General features: G+C 46.1%; 2 protein-coding genes across 8 annotated transcripts in view; one reads left to right on the top strand and one right to left on the bottom strand.

Annotated features, from left to right (window-relative positions):
* TRPM4 (transient receptor potential cation channel subfamily M member 4) overlaps positions 1–25,686 on the top strand; it is a 38,528-nt gene extending 12,842 nt beyond the window's left edge. For 4 of the 6 annotated variants that reach the window (XM_089902577.1, XM_089902578.1, XM_089902575.1 and 1 more), the window contains 16 exons: positions 1,491–1,603; positions 1,974–2,306; positions 2,485–2,619; positions 5,296–5,425; positions 5,604–5,749; positions 6,830–6,942; positions 7,287–7,364; positions 10,800–11,225; positions 16,026–16,158; positions 16,338–16,512; positions 16,726–16,903; positions 20,315–20,508; positions 20,793–20,925; positions 21,136–21,208; positions 21,283–21,406; positions 21,646–25,686. In XM_089902577.1, coding sequence (XP_089758703.1) covers positions 1,491–1,603; positions 1,974–2,306; positions 2,485–2,619; positions 5,296–5,425; positions 5,604–5,749; positions 6,830–6,942; positions 7,287–7,364; positions 10,800–11,225; positions 16,026–16,158; positions 16,338–16,512; positions 16,726–16,903; positions 20,315–20,508; positions 20,793–20,925; positions 21,136–21,208; positions 21,283–21,406; positions 21,646–21,650 — 2,489 coding nt within the window. In that variant the 3' untranslated portion in view covers positions 21,651–25,686. Of the gene's footprint in view, positions 1–1,490; positions 1,604–1,973; positions 2,307–2,484; positions 2,620–5,295; positions 5,426–5,603; positions 5,750–6,829; positions 6,943–7,286; positions 7,365–10,799; positions 11,226–16,025; positions 16,159–16,337; positions 16,513–16,685; positions 16,904–20,314; positions 20,509–20,792; positions 20,926–21,135; positions 21,209–21,282; positions 21,407–21,645 lie in introns of those variants that run through there. The other 2 variants (XM_022585110.2, XM_089902579.1) reach the window with 2 other exon arrangements.
* Positions 17,140–26,393, bottom strand: part of TEAD2 (TEA domain transcription factor 2) — a 45,320-nt gene continuing 36,066 nt past the window's right edge. For both annotated transcript variants that reach the window (XM_089902590.1, XM_089902589.1), the window contains exon 12: positions 17,140–26,393. This exon is cut by the window's right edge and continues 23,306 nt beyond it. The gene's annotated coding sequence lies outside the window, so the exon portion shown is untranslated.

Here is a 26,393-nt window from a genome sequence, read left to right as displayed (position 1 = left end):
CGTTCTGTGGTGTGGTAGTTATTTTTGACTTTGGAATCAGATAAAACTAAAATTTGAGTATCAGCTTGGCCCCCACTCGGCTGTGTGACTTTGAGAAAGAGACTTTCCCTCTCTGAGCCTTAGTTTCTCTCTCTGAAAAATTGAGATAATACCTGGCAGGAGTGTTGTGAGCCTCAGAGGCAGCCGATGGGCAGTGCCTGGTCCCCAGGGGGAGCCTAATAAACGGGAACTCTTCTTGATATGATTCCGTTTCTTGTGGGGACACATCCTTTAATAGAGGATGACAGTCAGTGGGCAAATCGGATTTACTTTACAGAAGTTAACTCATCAGCCTCCTGGGAGGAAACACAGCAGCTCTCTAAGATGTGGTTTGAGGGGGTGATGTTTTAAGTCTGTTGCCTGCAGAAGTACAAGTGATCACACTCTGCTGGGGAAACTGGAGATGGCTGGACAGTCTCAGTGTTGGCAGGGTTGAAGGGATGGGGTTTCAGCAGGTGAGGAAGGAAGAGGGAAGGGGATGAATGCTTCATAAGAGTCTAGGAACAGCCAGGCACTGTGCGGAGCAGCTGGCACACATTATTGCCCCTGATCCTCTAACCCTTCTTGTAAGGACCGTCTGCCCAGTTTGCAGATGAAGAAACTGAGGCTTAGAGAGGGGGAAAGTGACTTGCCCAAGGTCACACGAGGTTGACTGCACACTTTTGGATCCATTAAATTATCCGATCAAATTTTTAAAGGCCACTTGTTCTTCCTTGTTCTATTTAATGACCTCCAAGGTCTTCCGAAGTCCGGCTAACGTTTACATTTTTTCTGCTACTTTTCGCCTCACAAATACTCCCAAGTTGCAGGAAACCAGAGTGACTCACATTTGCCATCATAACCTGTGCTTTCCTGCACCGAGGCTTTTGCTCAAGCTGCTCCTGCTGCCCTGATGATTCTTTTCTCATCTTAGATGCACACTTCCAAATCCTACTAGTCTTTCAAAAGCCCTTCCTCAATGTGCATCCCCTAGGAGGCTCCCTTGGGTCTCTCCATACCTCTGTGACTGTAGCCTCCCCTGGGTCCTAATCACATTCTATGCCCTCCTCCAAGGGCACCGATCACTCTAAGGGCAGTTATGTGGTTCTGGGACATATTTCCCAGGAATGAGCTCCTTCAGGGCAGGGACTGTATCCAATCTCTCTCCATCCCTCTTACTGCCTGGTCTGTAGCCTACCTCAGTAAATGTTAAATGAATAAATGATTCCCTTTCCTTGTCTTGGGGCCTCTCAACCACCGGTCTGAAGAGTTTTACATTCACCTCTGCCCCTGGGTTGAATGACCTTATGCTTGTAATAGCCTGACTTCTTAAGACCCCAGACTCTGCCCAACAACACTGCCTTTATACGGAGTTTAAATGTCAGGCATCTCAAGTAGAAGTGATACAGACACTCATCAGATCTTCCCAACCTCCCCTGACTTCTTGCCCTCTCTCCTTCTCACCCTTTCAGCCTGTGGGACCTCTGAAGCCTCAGCTTACCTGGATGAGTTGCGTTTGGCTGTGGCTTGGAACCGTGTGGACATTGCCCAGAGTGAACTCTTCCGGGGGGATATCCAATGGCGGGTGAGGGGTTGGGGCCTGGCGACTGGGGATCCTGACAAAAGGGATGCATTTCCCCCACTCCCTGACTCCTTTGACATCTGGCTCTATCTTCCTTTATGGCGTGTCCAGCCTTCTCTTAATTGTCCATCCATCTCTGGTTGTCCATCTGTCCCCATCTTGTTCCCTCTCTCCCCATCCATCCATCCATCTACTTGCCCACCCATCCATCCTCTCATCCATCCCTCCACCCATCCATCAATCTGACCATCCATCCATCCATCTGTCACTCATAGCTCTGTACCCCCATCTCTTGTCCTTAATCTCTGACCTCACCTGGCCTTCTGCCTGTCTCTGTGCTCAACTCTTCCCCCATTCATTCCACCCCCACCAGTCTTTCCACCTGGAAGCCTCCCTCATGGACGCCCTTCTGAATGACCGGCCAGAGTTCGTGCGCTTGCTCATCTCCCATGGCCTTAGCCTGGGCCACTTCCTGACCCCTACGCGCCTGGCCCAGCTCTACAACGCAGCGCCCCCCAACTCACTTATCCACAGCCTTTTGGACCAGGTGTCCCACAGCACAGGCAACAAAGGCCCAGTCTCTGAACCCTCTGCGGAGCCACAACCCCCTAAGGTGGGGCAGGTGCTGCGGATGCTGCTGGGGAAGACGTGCGCGCCGACGTTCCCCGCCGGGGGCACCCACCTGGGCGATGGCAGCATGGAAAATGTAAGGAACGGGGTGGATGCGGGAAGCACAAAAGGGTCTGGGGGCGGGGCTATGCCAGGATGGGGCGTGGTCAGAGCACGGGGTGTGTGACTGAACGGGGTGTGGGGCTGATGGTTGGGGCGGAGTCAGGAAAGGTCTGGGGCGGAGACAACGCTCACCACGCCTTCCTCGCCTCCAGTCGTTTCTGCTGTGGGGCAAGGCCACCTCAGAATTTCTGCTGGAAGCCGTCCCGGAGCAGGCACCCTGGAGTGACCTGCTCCTCTGGGCACTGCTGCTCAACAGGGCTCAGATGGCCGTGTACTTCTGGGAGATGGTGAGTGCTGTCTTGATCTCTGATTCTACTTGCTCCTACATTCCTGTCCTTTATTTCTACCGAACTCCAATGCTTGAGCAGTAAGATTCCCTGACCTAGGATATCACTCGTCCCCCACCCCACTCCATTCTTGATATATGACCCCGAGTGCTGTTTCTTCCTCCCCACCCCCACCCCCCATATCATGCATCTCTTGTAACTTGCTTCCTCCATTAACAATATATATTGGGCATTTACCCTTGCTCATATATATGCATCAATCTCATCCTTTCAAAGTGGTTGCTTGTATGAGGAAGTTAGACATTGTCTGTAGCTGACGGGGATTCATTTCATCATAATTGTGCTTGCAATTTAGATGCATTGTTGTAGTTGCAATGCAGAAGGGGACAAGACTAGAGGCAAGGATGCCAGGTAGGAAGGTAAAGCTTCAGGCAGCCAAGATGGGGGCCTGGATTAAAGCTGGTGAGACATAGGTGTTGGGACACATTTGAGAAGTTTAAAAAGAAGTCATGGTATTCGAATAGGATCAAAGATAGACCCTATCTTTATGTCAAAGAAATATCTTGACAGGAGTTCTTCAGCCCTGGGTTATTTTCAGCCCATCCGGTCATTGGTTAAAAATAAATAGATTTTTTTTTTAATTGAGATAAGTGTTCATCAGTGTTGTAGCATGTATTAGAACATCCTTCCTTTTTAAGGTTGAATTATATTCCATTGTATGGATATACTACATTTTCTTTATCCATTCATCTGTTGATGGACATGTGGATTGTTTTGACCTTTTGGCTATTGTGAATAATACTGCTATGATTAGCGTACAAATATCTGTTTGAGTCCCTGCTTTCAATTGTTTTGAGGACATATCTAAGAGTGGAATTGCTGGACCATATGGTAATTCTAAGTTTAATTTTTTGAGGAACTGCCATACCATTTTCCACAGTGGTGGTACCATTTAAATTTCCACCAGCAATGCACAAGTGTTCCAATTTCTCCACATCTTTACCAACACTTGTTATTTTCTTTTCTCTTTTCTCTTCCTTCCTCTCTCTCTGTCTCTTTCTTTCTTTTTTATAATTGACATCCTAATGGGTGTGATCTCACCGTGTTTTATTTTTTAATATATATTTATTTATTTATTTACTTGGCTGCGCCGGATCTTAGTTGCGGCACATGGGATCTTGGTTGCGGCATGCAGGCTCTTGGTTGTGGCATTCAGGATCTAGTTCCCTAACCAGGGATTGAACCCAGGCCCCCTGCATTGGGAGCTTGGAGCCTTAACCACTGGACCACCAGGGAAGTCCCTCTCACTTGGTTTCTTTTTTTTTAAAGTTTTATTTTTATTTATTTATTTTATTTGTTTATTATTTTTGGCTGCATTGGGTCTTCGTTGCTGTGCGTGGGCTTTCTCTAGTTGTGGCGAGCGGGGGCTACTTTTCGTTGCAGTGCACGGGCTTCTCATTGCGGTAGCTTCTCTTATTGCAGAGCACAGGCTCTAGGGGTGCGGGCTTCCGTAGTTGTGGCACGCGGGCTCAGTAGTTGTGACTCGTGGGCTCTAGAGCACAGGCTCAGTAGTTGTGGCACACGGGCTTAGTTGCTTCATGGCATGTGGGATCTTCCTGGACCAGGGCTCGAACCCACGTCCCTTGCATTAGAAAGCGGATTCTTAACCACTGCGCCACCAGGGAAGTCCCTGGTTCCTTTTTATAATTTCTATATCTTTATTTCTATTCTCTATCTGCTAACACATCATTCTCCTGGCTTCCTTTAGCTCTTTGGTCATAATTTCCTTTAGCTTTTTGAGCATATTTAAGACAGTTGATTTAAAGTCTTTCTCTAGTAAGTAAATCCAGTGGCTAAGTTTCCTAATTTCTTTTGTCCTGTGAATGGGTCATACTTTTTTGTTTCTTTGCATGCCTCATAATTTTTGTTGTTGTTGTTGAAAACAGGACATTTTGAATATTATAATATGGCAGCTTTGGAAATCAGCTTAACTTCTCCCTTCAGGGGTTGTTGTTGCTGCTTGTTGTGGGTGGTTGTTGTTTGTTCAGTGACTTTCCTAAGCTATTTTTGTAAAGTCTGTATTCTTTGTCATGTATGGCCACTGAAATCCCATTCTGTTAGCTTAGTGGTCAGCTAGTGACTTGACAGAGATTCCCTTAAATGCACAGGGGTGGGGGAATAAAGCCCTTCCACTTTGCAGGTTGGCTCTTTGTGGAGCTGACTTTTAACACTTAGGCAGGCTGTTTACAATCTGGCTTTAGCCTTCACTGCCTGCTATTGCTGAGCCTAAAGGTGAGCCAGAGGTGAAAGCTTAGGGCTTTCCATAGTCTTTTCTGAGCATGCATCCAGTCTTGGTCATGTTTGTAGCCTTCTAGATTTCCTGGTACATGTAGGAGCTTTTTATTTTTTTGTTTTATTTTTACTTCTTTATTTATTTGGCTGTGCTGCGTGGCATGCGGGATGTTAGCTCCCCCACCAGGGATCTAACCCATGCTTCCTGCAGTGGAAGCTCAGAGTCCTAACCACTGGACCACCAGGGAATTCCCCATAGGAGCTTTTAAAACCCCTTACTCCCCCAAGCATCTCCTTCCCCAGCTGCTTCCCTCTTCTCTCCCAAGCTGTTCAGAGTATCTGTTGCTTGCCTCAGCTGCTTGAGGCCTGTCTCTGTCTCTCCAGGGTTCCAGTTCTGTGGCCTCAGCTCTTGGGGCCTGTTTGTTGCTGCGAGTGCTGGGGCGCCTGGAGGCTGAGACTGAGGAGGCAGCACGGAGGAAGGACCTGGCAGCCAAGTTTGAGGGGCTGGGTGTTGGTGCGTGGGGCATGGGTGCCTGGCGGGGCAGAGACAGGGGGCTGCCATGAAGGGGGTTGTAAAACTACCCATTCCTCCTCTCGTCACTCTGCCTCTTCCCCTTCAATCCCCTCATCTCTTCCCTCACACCGTCTTCCTACTACTTTTCCTCCCTCTCACATAAATCTCCTGCACCCAGACCTCTTTGGAAAATGCTACCGCAGCAGCGAGGAACGGGCTGCTCACCTGCTCCTTTGGCGCTGCCCACTCTGGGGGGATGCCACCTGCCTCCACCTTGCCATGCAGGCTGATGCCCGTGCCTTCTTTGCCCAGGATGGGGTACAGGTGAGCATCTGATACACCAACATCCCAAACAGTGCTCAGCTGGACTGTGGGAAGTCTGGAGGATAAGCCCCTGCCACGGTGGGCAATCTGTGGTCTTGACCAGCCTCTCCACCTGGAGACAACCCCTCTCCAGAAAGTCCCAGCCTTCTCCTGGAAGGGTTGCTCTTCCCAAAAGAAGCCTCACACCCTGCCACAGGAAAGCCAACCCTCCTAAAAAGTTCTATTCCAGGGAATCCCCCTGGCAGTCCAGTGCTTAGGACGTGGTGCTTTCACTTCCGTGGCCCAGGTTCAATCCCTGGTTAGGGAACTAAAAAAAGTTATATTCCAGATAGAGGAATACCCGGGACTTTAGTAAGAAGTCTCACCTCTCACACAAGAAGTCCTTCCCATTTCCTTAAGAGGTGTCCACTGCCAGGCTTCAACAATTAAAATTGCGTCACTGGACAATTACTTAGTGTTTTGGACATAGACAAACTCTGGTTTAGGAAATCCTACCCTTCCTTTGGGAAGACCTGTGTGCCCCCATAGTCACTCCCATCCTGCTAATCCTGACATTCTGAAAACAATCTCGGTCTCATTAATCTAAATCTGACAGGGGCAAAGAGAGTCCCATCCTCAGTACAAGGAGTTTTGCCTACCCAGCAGGAAGTCCCATTTCACTTCTTGGAATGATTTGTTGGCACTTCAAATACTTTCCCAGAGTCCTTTGCTTTGAATGGTGGTTAAACTCATGGATTGCAGCTTTTGCCTCTTCTGTAACCTCCCTGTGCTCCATCTGTGAAAAAGAAGAAAATATTAGTACTGTCTTCCTGGAGATGTGGAGGGTTAAGTGAGCTAATCTATGTAAAGTGCTTAACCCAGTATCTGGTATATCATGTTAACAAATGTTGGCTGTTTAACTCTACTACAATCTGGGACAGGTGTTCCTTGCCTTTGACTCCTTTCCCCCCACCCCCAGTAGTTATGGCCCTCACAGTGAGCATTTGCCCTGTGCTCTGGAGTGTGGCTGATCCTTGTCTGGGGTCTTTGGGAGAGGGCTGTGGGGAGATTCATGTTCCTAATCCTCCCCACATCCCACAGTCTCTGCTGACACAGAAGTGGTGGGGGGAGATGGACAGCACCACACCCATCTGGGCCCTGGTTCTCGCCTTCTTTTGCCCCCCACTCATCTACACCAACCTCATCACCTTCAGGTCAGTCCCCTGGGGTTAGATTGGCAGGAGGAGGGGGGGAGGGGAGATCAGTCTCTACTTCCTGCTGAATTCTGGCTGCCTTTCTACTTGGTCTGTCCAGTGCTTCCCCCACCCTTGTTCATTCTCTTTCCCTCCCCCAGACTGGGAGCATGCTGTGGGAAGCAAGCTTTTGGGGTGGGTCTCTGCAGTATCTCTAGTGGCAATTCCTCTGTCCTCTGGCCATGGCTCTGGGGATGATACCTCTCATTCCCTGCAATGTCTCTGGGTGACTGAGTTTGGCTTGGAGAATTCCTCTCCCACCTGCCCTCCCCTTATTTCTCACTCTGTGTGTCCCTCCATGCCAGGAAGCCAGATGAGGAGCCCATGCAGAAGGACCTGGCATTTGACATGGACAGGGGCATCAGTGGGGAAGGGCCTGGCGAGTGAGTGAAGCACCAGCACTGTGCGGGGGTAGGGGGCACCCTAGGCAGCTCCAGGAGCACCAGGTAATGGGAGCAAGACCAGAGGGGAGAAGTGGGGCTTCGGGAGATGGTGGTTTCATGAAGCCGCTGAAAATACAGGAAGTTTCCCAAATGCCAGGCTCAAGGCTTGGTTCAACTTTGGTTCTGCCACCAAGGAGTTCCTCACTGAAAATCAATTTGCTTCATGATACATGTATTTCTGTCTTGATAAAGCAAGTGGAATCGGGTGGATTTGGTTCATTTAGGGATCTTTTGCCAATTTTTTTTTTTCTGACTCCAGGGCCTTTGTTCTTAATCTCTGTGCTGTGGTACCCATGAAGGTGTTTGCAAAATCAGTCCTAAGCAAATGAAATTGAATATTTATCGATCTTCTGTTAATTCTGCAGAGCAGAGGTGCTAGGGGGCTTGGCTCTGAGTTAAGCAAAGCGGGGTTCAAATCCCGACTTTGCCTTTGTAAGTGGCTTCACCCCTGAGCCTCAGCTTTCTTTGCTATAAAGAGAAGGTTGTACGTGTGTTAGTCAGGTTAGGTTGAGTAATGCTGCAATGACAAAGTATTCCAAACTCTCAGTGGGCTGGCAACAGTGAGGATTTAATTGTCATTCACGCTCCATTTTTGGGTTGTCTGTGGCTCTGCTCCACGTGGTCTCCACTTTGGGATAAGCAAACACCTCCTAGCTGAGATGTTGCTGGTCTCATGGTAGAGGGAAAAGAGACATGGCAAACCAGGTTCTGGACCTTAAAGCCTCCACTTGGAAGTGACACGTGTCACTCTTGCCCACATTTCATGGGCAAAAACTAGTCATATGATAATTCCTTAGCTCTTAATTCTCCCACTGGGAGGGAACCAAAATATTTGGTCCACAGTAATACAATATACCACAATGCCTGATGGAACAGTTGGGAGGATTCATGGAGATAATGTGTATTAAATGTGCATATTGTAGTGCCTGGCACAAAGTAAGTGCTCAGTTAATGGGGACTAGCATTACTACTGCTATTATTGATACACTTGTTTTGTTGAATGGTGTGTGTGTGTGTGTGTGTGTGTGTGTGTGTAGGTATAAGGGTCTAAATCTATGGTAATAGAGAAACAGAGGAAGAGGCCCCATCTTTGCACCCTCCATCTCTACTTTAATCATCTGAATGGGAACAGGGAGGAACCTCAGCCCCAATATTCCAGAAGAAAAAGTTTCTGGTAACTGTTAGAAACATAATCAGACTGCCAGAAGTCTATAAAACCTACCACCTGCTGTGAAACAAGTCAAATTTAAATGTATTATGTATATAAAAATTTTTTTGAGACAATGCACAAAGAATACAAAATATTTGTCAAGGTAGAAGAGAATACTAAGAAAAACATTTGGACCACTGAAAAAAATTAGACAGAGGCTCCCAGTGTCAGGAGCCATAGTGGTATCCTTGTCTGGTGAGTTCCCAACCTTCGTACCATATGATGAGGACAATAGCTGAGGTTACAGAACACTCACAGTGGGCAGCCAGTGCGCTAAACTGTTTTGAAAATCAGTTCATTTAATTCTCTCCACAACCCTATGCCATAGGGTCCATTATTATCCCCATTTTACAGATGACATAACTGAGGCATTAAGTCACCCACCTCAGATCATGTGATTGGTCAGTCGTGGAGCTGGGATCTGAACCCAGATCTTCTTGTTCCTGAATCTGTGCTTTTAGTCACCGTAGAAAGCCACCTCCCTGGAGAGCTTTGTAAAAGGACAGATTCCTGGATGCTTCTCCCCCAGGGAAGCATCCAGGAATCTGTGTGTCTCTCTGCCTCAAGATGGCAGACTTTGGGGAGCATTCTGACCCACCACATATTTTTGTTACCAGGTCTGTTTTCTCTTATTATTGGGGAGCTAGTTCTCCTCTCTGCATCTCACTTTCTTTAGCTTTTACTGTTCTTTCTGCTTATTTTCTTTAGAACAGCCTGAAAAAAACAAAAAAAGAACAGCCCTATTGAGATATAGTTCACATACCATTCAGTTCACCCATGTAAGGTGTACAATTTTCAGTATATTCACAGAGTTGTAAAATCATCACAAAATTTGAAAACATTTTCATCACTGCAGCAAGAAATCTTGTACCCATTAACAGTCTCACTCCCCACTCCTCCCTTCTCCCAGTCCCAGGCAACCACTAATTTACTTCCTGTCCCTACGGATTTCCCTGTTCTGGACATTCCATATAAATGGAGTCATACACCAGGTGGTCTTTTATGACTGGCCTCGTTAACTTTAACATCATGTTTTCAAGATTGATCCACTTTGTAGCATGTGTCCGTGCTTCATTCCTTTTTATTGTTTTATTTATTTTTTTTTTTTTTGCGGTACGCGGGCCTCTCACTGCTGCGGCCTCTCCCGTTGCGGAGCACAGGCTCCGGACGCGCAGGCCCAGCGGCCATGGCTCACGGGCCCAGCCGTTCCGCGGCATGTGGGATCTTCCCAGACCGGGGCACGAACCCGTGTCCCCTGCATCGGCAGGCAGACTCTCAACCACTGCGCCACCAGGGAAGCCCCTTTATTGTTGAATAATATTCCGTTGTTTGAATCTACCACATTTTATTTATCTGTTCATCTGCTGATGGACATTTGGGTTGTTTCCACTTTGGGGTTTTCTTTCCACTTGGTTTATAAAGAGAGGATGCCTTTCCAAGCCAGTTTATTTTTCCTTTTAGCTTTCTGAATTTATTATTATTTGTATTATTCATTTTTCTGTTTCTGATTTGAGGTCAGAATTAAGAGTTAGGATGAAACTGGGACAGAGGATCAAAACTCAGGTGAGAAGGGTCAGAGATATGAGTGGACCTAGAAGCTTAGAATTCAGATATGGCTGTACAGTCAGAGATCAGATATAGGGAAGGAAGAGTTATCTGAGAAAACTGTGCTGGATAATCTGATATCAGAATTTATGGGTTAGAAGTTAATATTCAGGGATGGGGTTGTCAAACCTGGTGAACCAAGGCCATGAAAGTGAGGGGGTGAGAGGTCATATTTGAGGGCCAGAAGTCAGACAGATGGTCCAAGGTCAGACAGAGAGTCAGAGGTTGTGAAGGTGAAAGAAGAGGGACCTGGAGACAAAAGCCAGACAAGATCTAGAGGTCAGCCCAGAGGCCAGAGGTCAGAAAGGTGGAAAAAGTCAGAGGTGCAGGCTCAGCAGTCTTGATGGTAGATTTCAGAGGTCAGAAATTAGATACAGGGGTCAAAAGTCAAGGTGATGGTGGACATCAGACTTAGTTTCAGGTCAGGCAGGGTCAGAAGTCGTGAAGGTGGGGAATGTCTGGAAAGGAGGATGAGGAGGATATGAAAGTTTAGAGGTCCTGATAATGGTGACAGTCAGGTGCAGAAGTCAGATTGAGCCCTTCTCCCTTCTCTCCCCCAGGCCCACAGACCCTAATGAGCAGATGCCCTTGGGGGTGTTGAGGCCGCCCAGCCGCAGGAGCTGCTGTGGGGGGTGCCGCCTGCGCCGCTGGCCCCAGTTCTGGGGAGCGCCGGTGACTTCCTTCATGGGCAACGTGGTCAGCTACCTCCTCTTCCTGCTGCTCTTCACCCACGTGCTGCTCATCGACTTCCAGCCCGAGACACCCAGCGCTCTGGAGCTACTGCTCTACTTCTGGGCCTTCACCCTGCTCTGTGAGGAGTTACGCCAGGGGCTGGGTGACAGCTTGGGCAGCCTGGCCATAGGGGCCCCCAGGACAGACTCCCACCAGGCCCCACTGCGCCGCCGCCTGCACCTCTACCTCTCAGACGCCTGGAACCAGTGCGACATGGTGGCCCTGACCTGCTTCGTCATGGGCGTGGGCTGCCGGTGAGTGCCCTGTGACCCTACACTCCCAGCCCATGGCGGCCTCTGACCCTTCCTTCCTGGGGGTGGGGGCGTGGGAGTGGGGATGGGGGTGAGGGGTGGGGTTGGGGGTCTCAACTGTTGGCTTCCCTGTGGCAGGCAGAGGCTAAATCCAACTCCACGTATTCTTTTCTTTTTTTCATTGAAGTATAGTTGATGTACAATATTATATAAGTTGCAGGTATACATATAGTGATTCACAATTTTAAAATAACTCTGCTTATTCTTTTTTTAAAATAATTAATTAATTTGGCTGCATTGGGTCTTCGTTGCAGTGCGCGGGCTTCTCATTGCGGCGGCCTCTCTTATTGCGGAGCACGGGCTCTAGGCGCGCAGATTTCAGTAGTTGTGGCTCGCAGACTCTGGAGCTCAATCTTAGTAGTTGAGGCGCACTGGCTTACTTGCTCTGCGGCATGTGGGAACTTCCAGGACCAGGGCTTGAATCCGTGTCCCCTGCATTGGCAGGCGGATTCTTAACCACTCCGCCACCAGGGAAGCCCCTGCTTATTCGTAAAAAAAAAAAAAAAAAAAATCCCATCTTGATTGAAAGTACTGCCTAAAGATGTTCTGTAAGCCATTTGCTCACATGTGGATATCGGGCTTTAGGGCTGATAGGATAAAATGAGAACCCCACTGCTCTTCATTCTAGATCTGGACTTTACAGGATGTTTCTCTAGTCCTCAACATGGTCCTGTAGCTGCACCCCTGTCCTGGACCCCAGAAACCAGGCCACACACCGAGTACCACCCTCACCTCCTCCCTCCTCTTCCTCTATAGCCCTGGGTCCCAGGCCCTGTCCTCCTGGCACCTGACTTTCTCTGTCTCATCCCCCTGTTTACTTCCACGCCTGCCTCTCCCACCTGGACCCTTGCCCCAGCCTCTCTTCCCTCCAGTCCATCCCCCACAGGGCCCGCAAGGGTGTTTCTACACCCAGAGCTGGCTGTCTCTCCCTGCTTCTTGGGGCTCGCCAGCGCCCGTGGACAGAGTCTCAGCCCCTGCCCTTCTCTGCCAGGGCTGCCTCCCTGATTTCTTTCTCTTTTCTTCATTTACACTCTGGCTTGTCTGAGAGCCACTAGCAGTTCCTTCTTCACAAGGCCAGTGGCTTTGACCGTGATCCTTGGTATTTTGAATCTGCGTAATTATAAAATTGCAGTCAGAATTTTACCAGTATTGACGGATTTTTACCAAGGAACTATTTTCTAGTTACTTTAAACTGCCTTGATTGATTTTACATTGCAGGGCAGTGAAAGTACCTTCAATTATTTTCTTTTTCAGTTTCTGAAATTATTTCAACTTGATTAATTATTGTTTGGGTTAAGTTTTACAACAAATATTTGGTTCAACATTTGTGTTTTTGTCCTATCAAATTTTGCCAAAATCTAGGGTCTGTGTTTGTGAATTTTACTTTGTGGCTTTTATTTCTTGCATGTCTGGTTTTCCTGGGTCAAATTTCATAATTTTAAATTTCATCAGGAAGGCCTCAATGCTTTGTCAACTTTTTACTCCATAAAAATCTTGACTGTTTCTGCTTATTTCTTAGCTAATTTACAAAAAACTTAACTGTGAGGAATTACCCTCAAATATTTTCTGTTGCCCAGACTGGGCTATATAATGTTAGTTCATTTCTTCCATAATTTCTAGATTGTATTGTGTGGTGCCAGAGAGAGGGCAAAGGGCAAATCAAAATGTCCTTGGGAATAAATTGTGTTGTCTTTGGGTCTTGGCACATGCTGTTTCCCCTTCCTGAAACACTTTTCCCTCCTCTCCTTGGCCAAGCCAACTCTTACACTTCCTCTCAGCCTCAGCTTCGCTGTCTCTGCCTCTGGAGGTCTTCCTTTCTCCTACCCAGACTCTGGGTCTCTTGTGTTCCTCTAACATCCTGAGAGTCCCCCCAATAGTGCTTTGACCATGACTTTTGCTGTCTCTCTCCTCACACAAGATTATAAACTCCTCAAGCCACATCTATCTTGTCTCCCAGCAACTTAAAACATCTTTGAATATAGTCTATGCCCAAAGAAATGCAGAAGTGCGTCCTTATTGAACAAGATTATATTCAAATGAAGAGCATAGAACAGAAACGGATTATCTTCCTCAGCCATTTCAAGCTTCCTCCTTTTCTCAGCAGTTACCTCCATCAGCAGTTTGGTGCACATCCTGCCTGTTCTTTTTCTATGCATTTACCTACTTCTTTTATACACAGATATTATACACAGATGATACTATATTTTATCATTCTTTTGCAACCTCTTCTTTTCCTCTGTAATATGTCCTGACATTCTTTCCATGTCAGTATTTGCAAATATTCCTTATTCTTTAAAAATGTTGCATCAGATTCCTGAAGAAGGGGTTTTAGTCTTCGCTGGCTAAAGCAGACAAGACAGACTTCTTCTTGCCAGATTTAATAAATGAATGAAATCCTTTCATGAGGCAGTGGGACAAAAATTCTGAACTTCAAGAGATAGAATTAGGCCCAAAATTTCTCTACAAAGCTTCTTTCATTTTCTACTTGAGATAACATGACGTTATAATCAGATATTAGCTGCTCTGGGTCCAGTACTCTGATGGTGAGTTGTTTTTTGTTTTTAAATAAAGTCCTACCTGTTAGGACACCACTGCTTTTGAACAGAGCAGACAAAGAACTTTGTGGTCACAACCTAGTGACTATTTACAGGGGATGAAGTGTCCTGACATCCCCTCTTATAATCTGGATGGTTGACAGCAGTGACCCCCTACTCTTTTCTCAGTTGACACACTGAGAGGTATGCTTCCTCTATGCTGTGTTAAAAATGGCACAAAGTAATTCGACATGAATAATTTATTAAAACAGCAAGATAAGAAAGTTTTGTACAACACTGTGCTTCTGTTTATTCCTTGTATTTTGTATGAAGTATCTTCTGAGAGGAAAGGGCTAGGACCATGTGCTACCACCCTTTAGGAATACCAGTGATGTTTTAGACATTTTTGTCAAGCTCATCGTTTTTTAGGTGGGGGAAGAATTATTGGACAGGAAAAAAAAATTCCAAAAAATCTCATTTTACACAGGAGAAATTTCCTGTGTTCTCCAGAATTGAATGGATGAATCGTTTTATTTTGCCAATCCCTTCCAGATGGACATTTCAGTTGTTTCTAATTTTTTATTATTCCAAAGTAATAATACATCTGAGATGTACACTTTGTGGGTCAAAGGGTATGTGTATTCTTGATGTGGAAGGCTTTCCTTGTAAAATAGCTTCTTCCGGTTACACACCCACCATCTGGGTAAGACACTGCCCCCTTGAGGACATGCTTGATGATACCTGATATTTTCAATCTTTAAAATTTTGTTGCTCTCAATTTTTAACCTTTACATGTTTTGACAATCTGATGGGAAAAATGACCTCTCCTTGTTTTAATTTATGCATCCCTGACTCCTAGTTGGATAAGTTGGGCATCTTTCATATCTAAATGGCACATGTACTCTGTCAACTGTCTTTTCATACCCTTCGCCCCAGTTTTTTATTGTGTTCATCGATCTCTTGCACGTATATATTTTTTGGTAGGTGTTCTCCTTATACTCTGGATCCCAATCCTTGGTGGTTTTGTTCTAAGTATCTTCTTACAGTCTGCAGCTTATCTTTTCACTTTTGTATGTTCTTTAAACATTCTTTTATTCTTTAACTTTTCATTTCGAAAAACCCCTAGACATAAAAAAATTTTGCAAAAACAGTACAGAGAATTCCCATACACCATTCATCCAGATCCCCCAAATGTTAACATCTTATATTATCAGAACCAGGAAATTTTATTTAAATTTCATCAGTTGTCCACTGATGTTCTTTTTCTGGATCAGGAGCCAATCCAGGATTCCATGTTGCCTTTAGTTGTCATGTCTCCTTAATTGTCTCTAATCTGGGACAGTTTTTCAGTCCATCTTTGGCTTTTATGATCTTAACACTTTTGAACAGTCCAGACCAGTTATTTTGTAGAATTTGCCTCTGTTTAAGTTTGTCTGGTATTCCCTCCTGATCAAATTTAGGCTATGTATTTTTGGCAGAAAATTTTGTCTTTCTCTGTCCATCATATTTATGTTATCTTTTAATACACATGAGTTTTATATTTTAAAGTAGTTAAATATTCAGTCTTTTCCTTTATGATGATTTTGTGCCTTGTATATAAGACTCTTTTTCTTATATAACATTTATCTTATGTCAAGCTTATGAAGAAAGTCTATATTTTCTTACTAAGATTTTGATGTTTTGCCTTTTACTCTAGGTTTTTAATCCCTTCAGAGTTAAAGTACATGATGCAAAATAGAGATATAATTTCTATTTTCCCCATAGGGATTGCTGATGTTATTCACCATTTGACTTTCCTCTGTGAATTGTGTGTTGTTAGCCTTTATCCGATTTCCTGTTAGGTCGTTTGTCTTCTGCTTATTGGTTTGCTGGAACTCTCTATATTTTGCCTTGTATAGGTTGGACAAATATTCCTGCAGTTTTCACAACTTGTTTGTTACAGGGACCTCCCAGCTTTTTGCTAAGGCCGTTGTTCATGCAGCCATTATTTAATGAGTACCAGCGCCCTGCGTAGCCCAGCTTGGCACTGTCACGGGTGCCAAATTTTAAATCTGAGTAAACCCCGGCTGAATCGGGGTAGGGGGGTGGTCCCAGGTCTGGCCCTGGGGAGGCCACATCCTCACCTTCAGCCTGGTGTTGGGAAGACTCGGGGTTTTCCTTTACACCCTGTAACCCTTGAGTGACCCCTGCTGCGTCTGCCATACCCCAGGCTGACCGCAGGACTGTATGACCTGGGCCGTACTGTCCTCTGCCTCGACTTCATGATCTTCACGCTGAGGCTGCTGCACATCTTCACAATCAACAAACATCTGGGGCCCAAGATCGTCATCGTGAACAAGATGGTGAGGGGTGGGGTAGGACTGGTGTGGGCGGGGCCAGAGGAGGAAAGGGGCGGAGCCAGGGACGGTGTCGTGGAGTCTGGAACACAATGTCAGGGAAGGAGGCGGGGCTTTGGGTGCAGGGGCGGGGCCAGAGTGGGGAAGGGCAGGGCCCAGATTGGTCTCATCTTCTTCTTCTGCAGATGAAGGACGTGTTCTTCTTCCTCTTCTTCCTTGGCGTGTGGCTGGTTGCCTACGGGGTGACCACGGAGGGGCTCCTTAGGCCCCAGGACCGTAACCTCTTGAGTATCCTGCGCCGGGTCTTCTACCGGCCCTACCTGCAGATCTTTGGGCAGATCCCCCAGGAAGACATAGACGGTAAGGAGGGATGAGAGGGCCTGACACCCTCCCTCTGAGTCCCCTCTCTCTCTCCTCTGTCTCTGGGTCTCTGACCCCTCCTCCTTCTCTTTGCGTCTCTGTTCTCCCCTCTTTCTGGGATTCTGTCTCTCTCTCTGCTCTCCCATGCCCGTCTGGATTTCTGTCTTCCTTAGGTCTCTGTCTCTCTGGCTCCATCTCTATCTCCCTTCACAGCGAGCCTCATGAAGCCTGACAACTGTTCATCGGAGAAGGGCTTATGGGCGCGCCCCTCAGGGACCCAGGCAGGCTCCTGCGTCTCGATTTATGCCAACTGGCTGGTGGTGGTCCTCCTCATCATCTTCCTGCTCGTGGCCAACATCCTGCTGGTCAATTTGCTCATCGCGATGTTCAGGTGAGTCCCCACTGCTCTCTGATGATCTGACCTCATCTGGGTGACCTCACCCAGCATGACCCTTGACCCCAGCGTGATTCTTGATCCCAGCTTGACCCTTGACCCCAGTCTAAGCAATTCTAGTTTTAGTCTCTGAACTCTGATTTAAATCTAATACTGGCTTGTCCCCAAACCCAGTCAGAGTCTGCTCCTGACCTGGACTTTGGAATCTGATCTGCTCTCTGAGCCCAAGCTGAAGATTTAAAAATTTTTTTATTGTGGCAAAATATATATAACAAAATTTGCCATCGTCACCATTTTTAAGTGTACAATGCAGTGACATTAATTACATTTATAATGTTGTACAACCATCACCACTATCTATTTCCAAAACATTTTCATCACTCCAAACAGAAAGTGTGTACCCATTAAGCAAGGGTTAACTCCTCATTTTCCCCTCCTCTGCCCAGTTCCTGGTAACCTTTAATTTACTTTCTGTGTCTATGAATCCGCCTCTTGGAGGTGATTCATGTAAGTGACATCATACAATATTTGTCCTTTTGTGTCCGGCATAATGTTTTCATTGTGCAATCATGTTGTAGCACGTACCACCACTCCATCCCTTTTTATGGCTGAATAATACTGATGTATTGATATAAGACATTTTGTTGATCCATTCATCTGATGATGGAAACTTGGGTTGGTTCCATCTTTTGGCTATTGTGGATAATGCTGCAATGAACACTGCTGTTCACAATTGCTGTTTGAGTCTCCGTTTTTTATTTCTTTTGGGTATATTTCTAGAATAGAATGCTGGGTCATATGGTAATTCTATGTTTAGCCTTTCCGCATCCTTACTAACAGTTGTTATTTTCCTTATTAAGAGGTTCTAGCCATCCTAGTGGGCATGAACTGGTTATTTCATTGTGGTTTTGATTTGTATTTTCCTAATGACTGGTGACATTGAGCATCTTTCCGTGGGCTTATTGCCCATTTGCACATCTTTAAAGAAATGTCTGTTCAAATCCTTTGCCCATTTTTTAAAATAAATTTATTTATTTTTATTTTTGGCTGTGTTGGGTCTTCGTTGCTGCGTGGAGGCTTTCTCTAGTTGCAGTGAGCGGGGGCTACTCTTCGTTGCGGTGCGCGGGCTCCTCATTGCAGTGGCTTCTCGTTGCGGAGCACGGGCTCTAGGCGTGCGGGCTTCAGTAGTTGCAGCACACGGGCTCAGTAGTTGTGGCTCACGGGCTCTAGAGCACAGGCTCAGTAGTTATGGCGCACAGGCTTAGTTGCTCCGCGGCATGTGGGATCTTCCTGGACCAGGGCTTGAACCCGTGTCCCCTGCATTGGCAGGCGGATTCTTAACCACTGCGCCACCAGGGAAGCCTCCTTTGCCCGTTTTTTAAATTGAGTTGTTTGTATTTTAGTGATTGAGTTGTAGCAGTTCTTTATTCTGGATATTAAACTCCCATCACATATATAATTTGCAAACATTTTCTCCCATTCTGTTGGTTGTCTTTTCCTTTTCTTGATAATATCCTTTGATTCTTAAGTTTATTTATTTATTTGTCTGTGCCACACAGCTTGCGGGATCTTAGCTCCCTGACCAGGGATAGAACTGTCATCCCCTGCATTGCAAGGTGGATTCTTAACCACTGGACCACCAGGGAAGTCCCTGGGATTTTCTATTTCTATATGTAGGCTATATCATCTGTCAATGGAGACAGTTTTACTTCTTCCTTTCCAATTTGGATGCCTTTTAGTTCTTTATCTTGCTTGCTGTGGCTAGACCTTCCAGTATAATGAATAGAAGTGGTGAAATTGGGCATTTTTAAAAAATATTTCTTTATTTTTTGGGCTGCGTCGGGTCTTAGTTGCGGTATGCGGGCTCTTTGTTGTGGCGCGTGGGTTTTTCTCTCTCTAGTTGTGGTGCGCAGGTTCCAGAGCATGTGGGCTCTGTAGTTTGCGGCACTAGGGATCTCTCGGTGAGGTGCAGGAGCTCAGTAGTTGTGGTGTGCGGGCTTAGTTGCTCTGCGGCATGTGGGATCTTAGTTCCCCAACCAGGGATCGAACCCACGTCCCCTGCATTGGAAGGCAGATTCTTTACCACTGGGCAACCAGGGAAGTCCTGAAAGTGGGCATCCTTATCTTGTTCTTTATCTTTGGGGAAAGTTTTCAGTCTTTTTTCATTGAGTATGATGTTAGCTGTGGGTTTTTCATAAGTACCTTTTATCATGTTGAAGAAGTTTCCTTTTATTTCTACTTTTCTGAGTTTTTGTTTTGTTTTTTTTGTTTGAACCATGAAAGGGTGTTGGATTTTGTCAAATGCCTTTTCTGTGTCTCCATGTCAATTGAGATGATCACGTGGTTTTTTCCTTTGTTCTATTAAGGTGGTATATTACATTGATTGATTTTTGTATGTTGAACTACTCTTGCATTCCTTGCATATATCCCACTTATAATCTTTTCAATATGCTGTTGAATTAGGTTTCTAGTATTTTGTTGAAGATTTTTGCATGTTTATTCATAAAGGATATTGGTCTGTAGTTTTCTCGTGATATCTTTATCTGACTTTGATATCATCATGGTAATGCTGGCCTCATAGAATGAATTGGGAAGTGTTCTCTCCTCTTCAATTTTTTGGAAGAATTTGAGAAGGATTGGTGTTAAATCTTTTTTAAATGTTTGGTAGAATTCACCAGTCAAACCATCTGGTCCTGGGCTTTTTTGTTGGGACTTTAAATTAGTGATTCAATCTCTTTACTTGTTATAGGTCTTTTGAGATTGTCCTGTTTCTTCTTGAATCAGTTTAGGTAATTTGTGTGTTTCTAGTAATTTGTCCATTTCATCTAGGTTATCTAATTTGTTGGTGTACAATTATTAATAGCATTCTCTTATAATACTTTTTATTTCTATACAGTTGATAGTAATGTCCGCATTTTCATTTCCTATTTTATTATTTGTGTCCAGGCTATGTTTTTTTTTTTTTTTTTGCCGTACGCGGGCCTCCCACTGTTGTGGCCTCTCCTGTTGCGGACTCCGGACGTGCAGGCTCAGCGGCCATGGCTCATGGGCCTAGCCGCTCCGCGGCATGTGGGATCTTCCCGGACCAGGGCACGAACCCGTGTCCCCTGCATCGGCAGGCGGATTCTCAACCACTGCGCCACCAGGGAAGCCCCAGGCTGACTTTTGAACCTGACTCCAATCTCTACTTAATTCATGTTAGCTTTCCCAACTTGACCTATGACATCTGACCCTGGACACTCCTAACCCAGCTATTAATTGCGTCCTGTAATAACCTCCAACTTTATTGATCTTGACATCTGCCTGCTGCCTTGGGCTTCAAACAGATATTGCGTGACAGCTAATCTTCATCCTCTCTTCCTGAAGGGGCGTTGACCTCCAGTGACCCTTGATCTCTGGTCCCCACAGCTATACCTTCGGCAAAGTACAGGCCAACAGCGACCTCTACTGGAAGGCGCAGCGCTACAGCCTCATCCGGGAATTTCACTCTCGGCCCGCACTGGCCCCGCCTCTCATCGTCATCTCGCACGTGTGCTTACTCATCCGTCGATTGCGCAGGCTCCGGGCCAGCTTGCCACCTTCCGCAGCCGTCGAGCATTTCCGTGAGACGCAGGCTTGGCCCAAAAGAGAGAAACCTAGGGGGCGGAACCTGGAGAGAAAGAAGAGCATGTATAGGCTGGAGGAGGACGCCCAGGAGCACTAGTGGGCAGGGCTTAGTCTGTCTGGAGGCTGGGCGTGGGATATTAGTGGGAGGCCTAGAACGGCGAGGGGGCGTGCTCTGGGAGATTACCAAAGCTCACGGTTTTGGGTGGGGAAGCTGGGTCTAGGAGCAGGCGTGGCCGAGGATGGGCGAGCCCTTTGACTCTCTCCTGACCCCACTGTCCAGGGGTCCACCTCTCGAAGGAAGCGGAGCGGAAGCTGTTGACGTGGGAGTCAGTGCAAAAGGAGAGTTTCCTGCTGGAGCGAGCTCGGGACAAGCGGGAGAGTGACTCTGAAAGTCTGAAGCGCACGTCGCAGAAGTGAGGGCGGGGCCTGGCTCTGGGCGGGGCTTTTGGCTTCGGGAACAGATCCCGTGATTTAGGTCCTGCAAAGACCCAGGCTAGAGGTGGAGCCTGCAGGGACGGGGTCCTGGAATGCTAGGGAGAAAAGCTGAACCACTGAGGGCGGGTCTTCGAAGGTGGGCGGGGCTGGTAGGCTGCTGGCACGGATCTGAAACCCTGGATCCCCAGGGTGGACACAGCATTGCAGCAGCTGAGACAGATCCGCGAGTACGAGCAGCGTCTGAAAGGACTGGAACAGGAGGTGAGAACCCCGGGCCAGGCTGGGGGAGTATGGCTGGGGTGAGGGGCAGTAGGGTTCCAGTCTGGTGCCCTGAGGTCCTCCCTGCTCCCCAGGTCAAGTACTGTAGCCGTGTCCTGGGCTGGGTAGCCGAGGCCCTGAGCCGCTCTGCATTACTTCCCCCAGGGGGGCCGCCGCCCCCAGCCTCACCTGGGCCTAAAGGTCAGTGTGTGTGGTGTACCTGTGTGTATCTCTGGCATCTGTCACTACCTACGTCTGTGTCCCTGCTTTCCGGGTCTCTCTTCCCCTATGTCGGAGTGTTTTTCTCTTTTACTGGCTTTCCTTAGTCCCTGGTTCACTCTCAGTCTCCTTTGGGCTTTTTGTATATCTTTCTTCTTGCCAGTCTCTTATTTTTTTCTGTCTTCGTCTCTACGCCCACCACCTCTTCTCTCTTCCCCCAGACTGAGCCCTGCTGGTGGACTTCAAAGAGTAGCTGCCATAGGGAGTTTTGCTCCCAGAGTAAGGCCTAGCAGGTCCTTGATCCCTGCACCTGGCGACCTTGTCCTTGAGGTGAACCTCATGGCCACGGACTACCACCTCAGCTGCTGTCACGATCACTGCAGGGAGTGTCATCCATGCAAACCACAGCAGGCTTGGATCCTCCCAGAACCAGCCCTACTCTGGGAGCATGAGCCGCTGGAGCCCAGGCATTCATTGCCTTTCAAGGCTGTACCACAGTCTGCTGGGCCGGAGAAGGCTGCAGGGTCATTGAGGTAAAGGACCAGAGCCCACTCACAGCTCCCCACACTGGGGAAATAAAGCCATTTGAGAGGAGTAGCATCCGGATGCTTGATTCTTGGAGAACTGGTGGGTGTATAGACCCTTTGGGGATGGGGGCTGAAGCTGGGGATGTGTTTGGGGTCCTTGGTTCGTTTGCTGCTTTATTTCAGGTATCCCCCAGCTGTTTCTTCCTCTCAGCCCCACTATTCCTGTGTGACTCAGGCCCAGCACCTCCTGTCTGCACTATTTTGATGACTCTCACTTCAGTGGGACAAGAACCCCAACCATCTGTACCCCCCCCATTCCTGCCTACCAATGAAAGAAGAACTCAGAGATAAAAAGGAGAGTATTTCCTGGAGTGGGGGTGGGTGGGTGCTATGTACATCTGCTTTGGCAGTAGGGGTACAGATGATGCAAATTTGAGTAGATAACTGCATATGTGTCTTTAAAAAGTCTAATTAGTGGAAAATTGCAGGCCATGCACGCACGGAATTGAGGCAAATATGCATCATTATACATGCCGTTTAACTAAACAACCCATAACAAACTAAACTGGTAATGACAAGGTTGAACTGACAGCAATTATTAGTAAAATAGCAAAAAAGCCACCAACAACCAACACATCCATAAATGCAAACCAAAACATCCTTTTTCCAAATTGGAGGAATTCCAACTGTCTGCCACTTTGGATGCAGAGTAGCTCTGAAATATTGCCAAGTGTTTTGTCGCAACCAGATTTCTCTGGAAGATGCTGAATCAACTTCTCACTAACCCAAGTAGTAATAATAATAGTAATGACGACGGTGGCAACAACAACAGCTAACACGAGTGCTATGTGTCTGGCATTGTGTTTAAGTTCTTCACAGGTGCTAAATCAAGGAATTCTCATGACAACCATATATTAGGTAGGTACTAATGTCTCCATTTGCAGATAAGAAAACTGAGGCACAGATAAAAGTTAAGTGACTCACACAAGGTCTCACAGCTAGAAAGTGGCCGAGTTTGAATAGGAATCTGGGCCATCTGGATCCAGAGCCTTTGTAAAGCACTAATTTATATTTAGAAATGTTAAATGCTACGAAGCCCTAGGAATTCACTCAGTGGGCATGCTGCTTTATTAAGCTGTTGTCTCTCAGCTTCAAATCTGCCCTTCTGTATACTCAGCTCTGTGATGCTGGCGCTGGGACTCCGCAAGCCACATTTGTTTTGCCAGCTGGGTTCCTATTAGACTCTGCCTAGAGGGGGCGCTAGAGGGAGAACGGTGACTGGAGGAGGAAGAGGGGATTTGCTGCTTCCTGTTCCTGAGCGTAGCCCCAGAGCATTGCTTTCTCTGGTTGCAGCTTTCAGCTTCCCCCGCCCCAGCACTCCCACAAGTTCCGTTTATGCCCTCAGTCACACCCGCTCCATGAAGGCAGCCCCCTTTTCTAGCCTGAGTTTCAGCTCCCAGGGGCACGTCTCCAAGAGTTTAGGTTCTGATAACTCTGTTCTCTTCCATTGTTCTCTCCAGTCCTGGGGGTGCTATTTGCTTCGTGCAGTTTACTATTTCTGTGCTAACTCTGCTTCTTTATATTTCTTTCCCAGTTTTCTGAGACCCGTTTAATATATCTGAGACCCCTGTATTAATTTGTTTCTGTTGGAGAGATACAACCTCCACTTCATTTCCACACATAAATCAGTTTGGAAACCAAAAGACCTGTAACTGAAGAGGAGGCTAGGCGCTCTTGAGGAATTACAAAATACTGCTAAAATTTATGTTTAAATCTTTCTTACTTGTATATTTTCCTGCAGTGAACCTATTTCACTTCTCTGTTGCACAGCCCTAGTACACTGGGAATCCTGGCCCCTTAAAATGACAACTGGTGACCACAAATGTCTCCACTTGTCTTGGTGCTGTGTTTTTGGAAGCCACACAGAGTTTAACTGGGCCATTACAAAGGTGGAAGATATTTCCTTTTAGGAGTGAGGAGGACCTCTTGCAGGTCACCAGCAAGGCCAGTAAGTGACTGGGTGTCCATTAACCAAGAGTGAGCAGCATAGCCATGCTCTGCTACTCTAGGGTCCTCCGGAGGGGTTGCTGAGGGCATGGAACAGCTGTGGCATTCACTAGCCTGTGATCCAAAAGAACCCGTAAGATATCTGCTCCAGTCTCAGATGTGGGAAGGGAGTGACTGTCAGTAGAATATGTAAGCCACTAAAATCTTAAACAAATAGGTCATTTGAAAGAGAGGTGTATTTTATACAAAAACGAAAACTCCAGATAAGAGGCTGCAGGTCATCAGAGAAAAGGAGGCAGCAGGGTGGAGTGAGGACTCAAGAATGCATGTGCTTTGTGAAGGCTGAGGACCTGCTACATTAAAGGGACAAGTGGGGCTAGAGAAGACAGCTGTAAAGGCTGCTCAAAGCTGCCGCCAAAAACTGGAATGGATTTGGTAGCTCCTGTGAAGCCTACTTAGACAAGCCAAGGGGCTGATACGCAAACCTAGACTGAATTAGAGAAAATTGGATATCGGATATGTTTTTGTTTCTCTTGGGTAAATACCTAAGATTGGGGTTTCTGGGTTGTATAATAAGCGGGATCTTAGTTCCCCAACCAGGGATTGAACCCGGGCCCCGACAGTGAAATTGCCAAGTCCTAACCACTGGACTACCAGGGAATTCCCCTGTATAACTTTATCTGAGGCTGCTTAACTCTTTTCCTAAGTGGTTGCACATTTTACATTTCCATCAGCAATGTTATGAGAGAATTTCAGTTGCTCTGCATCCTCACTAGCACTTGCTATTATCAGTATTTTTAATTAGCCATGCTAAGAGGTTTGTAGTGGTGTCTCACTGTGTTTTTTTTTAATTTTTAAAAATCTTAAAAGATTTTATTTAGGGCTTCCCTGGTGGTGCAGTGGTTGAGAGTCCGCCTGCCGATGCAGGGGACACAGGTTCGTGTCCCGGTCTGGGAAGATTCCACATGCCGCGGAGCGGCTGGGCCCGTGAGCCATGGCCGCTGAGCCTGCGCGTCTGGAGCCTGTGCTCCACAACGGGAGAGGCCACAACAGTGAGAGGCCCACATACCGGAAAAAAAAAAAAAGAAAAGGCAAAAATTGTCAGGATAAATAAAAAAGCAAGGCCAATTAGATGCTTCTGAACAGATGTGCTGTAAGTTCAAAGACATAGATGAAAGTCAATTACTAGAAAAAGATATATCATGCAAATTAAGCATAAAAATGCTATAGTGGCCTTATTAGAATAACATAAAATTGTCTTTGAGATAAACAGTATTATGAGATATAAAGAAGGACATTTAGTAATAATAAAAGGTCAATTCATCATGAAGACAATGTTTACAAATGTGTACAAACATAACAAGTCCCAAAATACATGAAGCAAAAGTTTACAAAAGTCAAAGAAAAAATAAATTAATTCCAAAATCATGGTAGAAGTTAACACCCTTTCAGTAAATGACAGGAAAAAATAAGACCAAAATATCAGTAAAGATAAGGAAGATCCAGGGCTTCCCTGGTGGCGCAGTGGTTGAGAGTCTGCCTGCCGATGCAGGGGACACGGGTTCCTGCCCCAGTCCAGGAAGATCCCACATGCCGCGGAGCGGCTGGGCCCGTGAGCCATGGCCACTGGGCCTGCGCGTCCGGAGCCTGTGCTCCACAACGGGAGAGGCCACAACAGTGAGAGGCCCGTGCACCGCAAAAAAAAAAAAAAAAAAAAAAAACAGATAAGGAAGATCCAAAAATGCTATCAGCAGCTTTGACCTAAATGATATTTATAGAAACTCATAACTGCAGAATACATACGCTTTGCCAGTGCTAAGCCATAAAACAAGTATCAATAAATTTACAAGGATTGAAATCAGAGTATGTTCTCTGACTACAACGTTAGTAAATTTAAAATCAGTAACAACATATTTAAGGAAACTCCAAATACTTGGAAATTAAAGAATATATTACTAAACAATCCGTAGGTCAAAGAATAAATCACAAAGAACTACCAAACACTTTAAACTGAAGGATAATAAAACTATAAAATATCAAAATTTGTGGAATGCAGCAAAAGCAATGCTTAGAGAGAATTTTATAGCTTTACATGCGAAATTAGAAAAGAGGTTTAAAATCAATGTCTTACAAGAAGGTTTCAAGAAAAGAAGTAAATCTAAAATGGAAAAAAAGGAAAATATAAAATAAAAAATCAATGAAATAGAAAACAGACACTAGATGAAAGTAAGAAATCCAAAACTGGTTGTTTGAAATGATCAACAATATAATAGGACAGAAAGAGATATGCGCGTCATCAATATCAGGAATGAAAGAGGATTATTACTACATATCCTATAGACATTAAAAGGATAATAAGAAAATATTATAAGAATTTTATGCCAACAGACTTAACAACTTAGATGAAATGGGGGAATTCCTTAAAAATACAACTT

The sequence above is a fragment of the Delphinapterus leucas genome, chromosome 20 (assembly GCF_059928025.1).
Source record: "Delphinapterus leucas isolate spDelLeu-1000000601 "Yukka" chromosome 20, BTC_Dleu_Yukka2, whole genome shotgun sequence".
NCBI classification, from domain to species: domain Eukaryota; kingdom Metazoa; phylum Chordata; class Mammalia; order Artiodactyla; family Monodontidae; genus Delphinapterus; species Delphinapterus leucas.
This window is presented reverse-complemented; position numbering and strand designations above follow the sequence as displayed.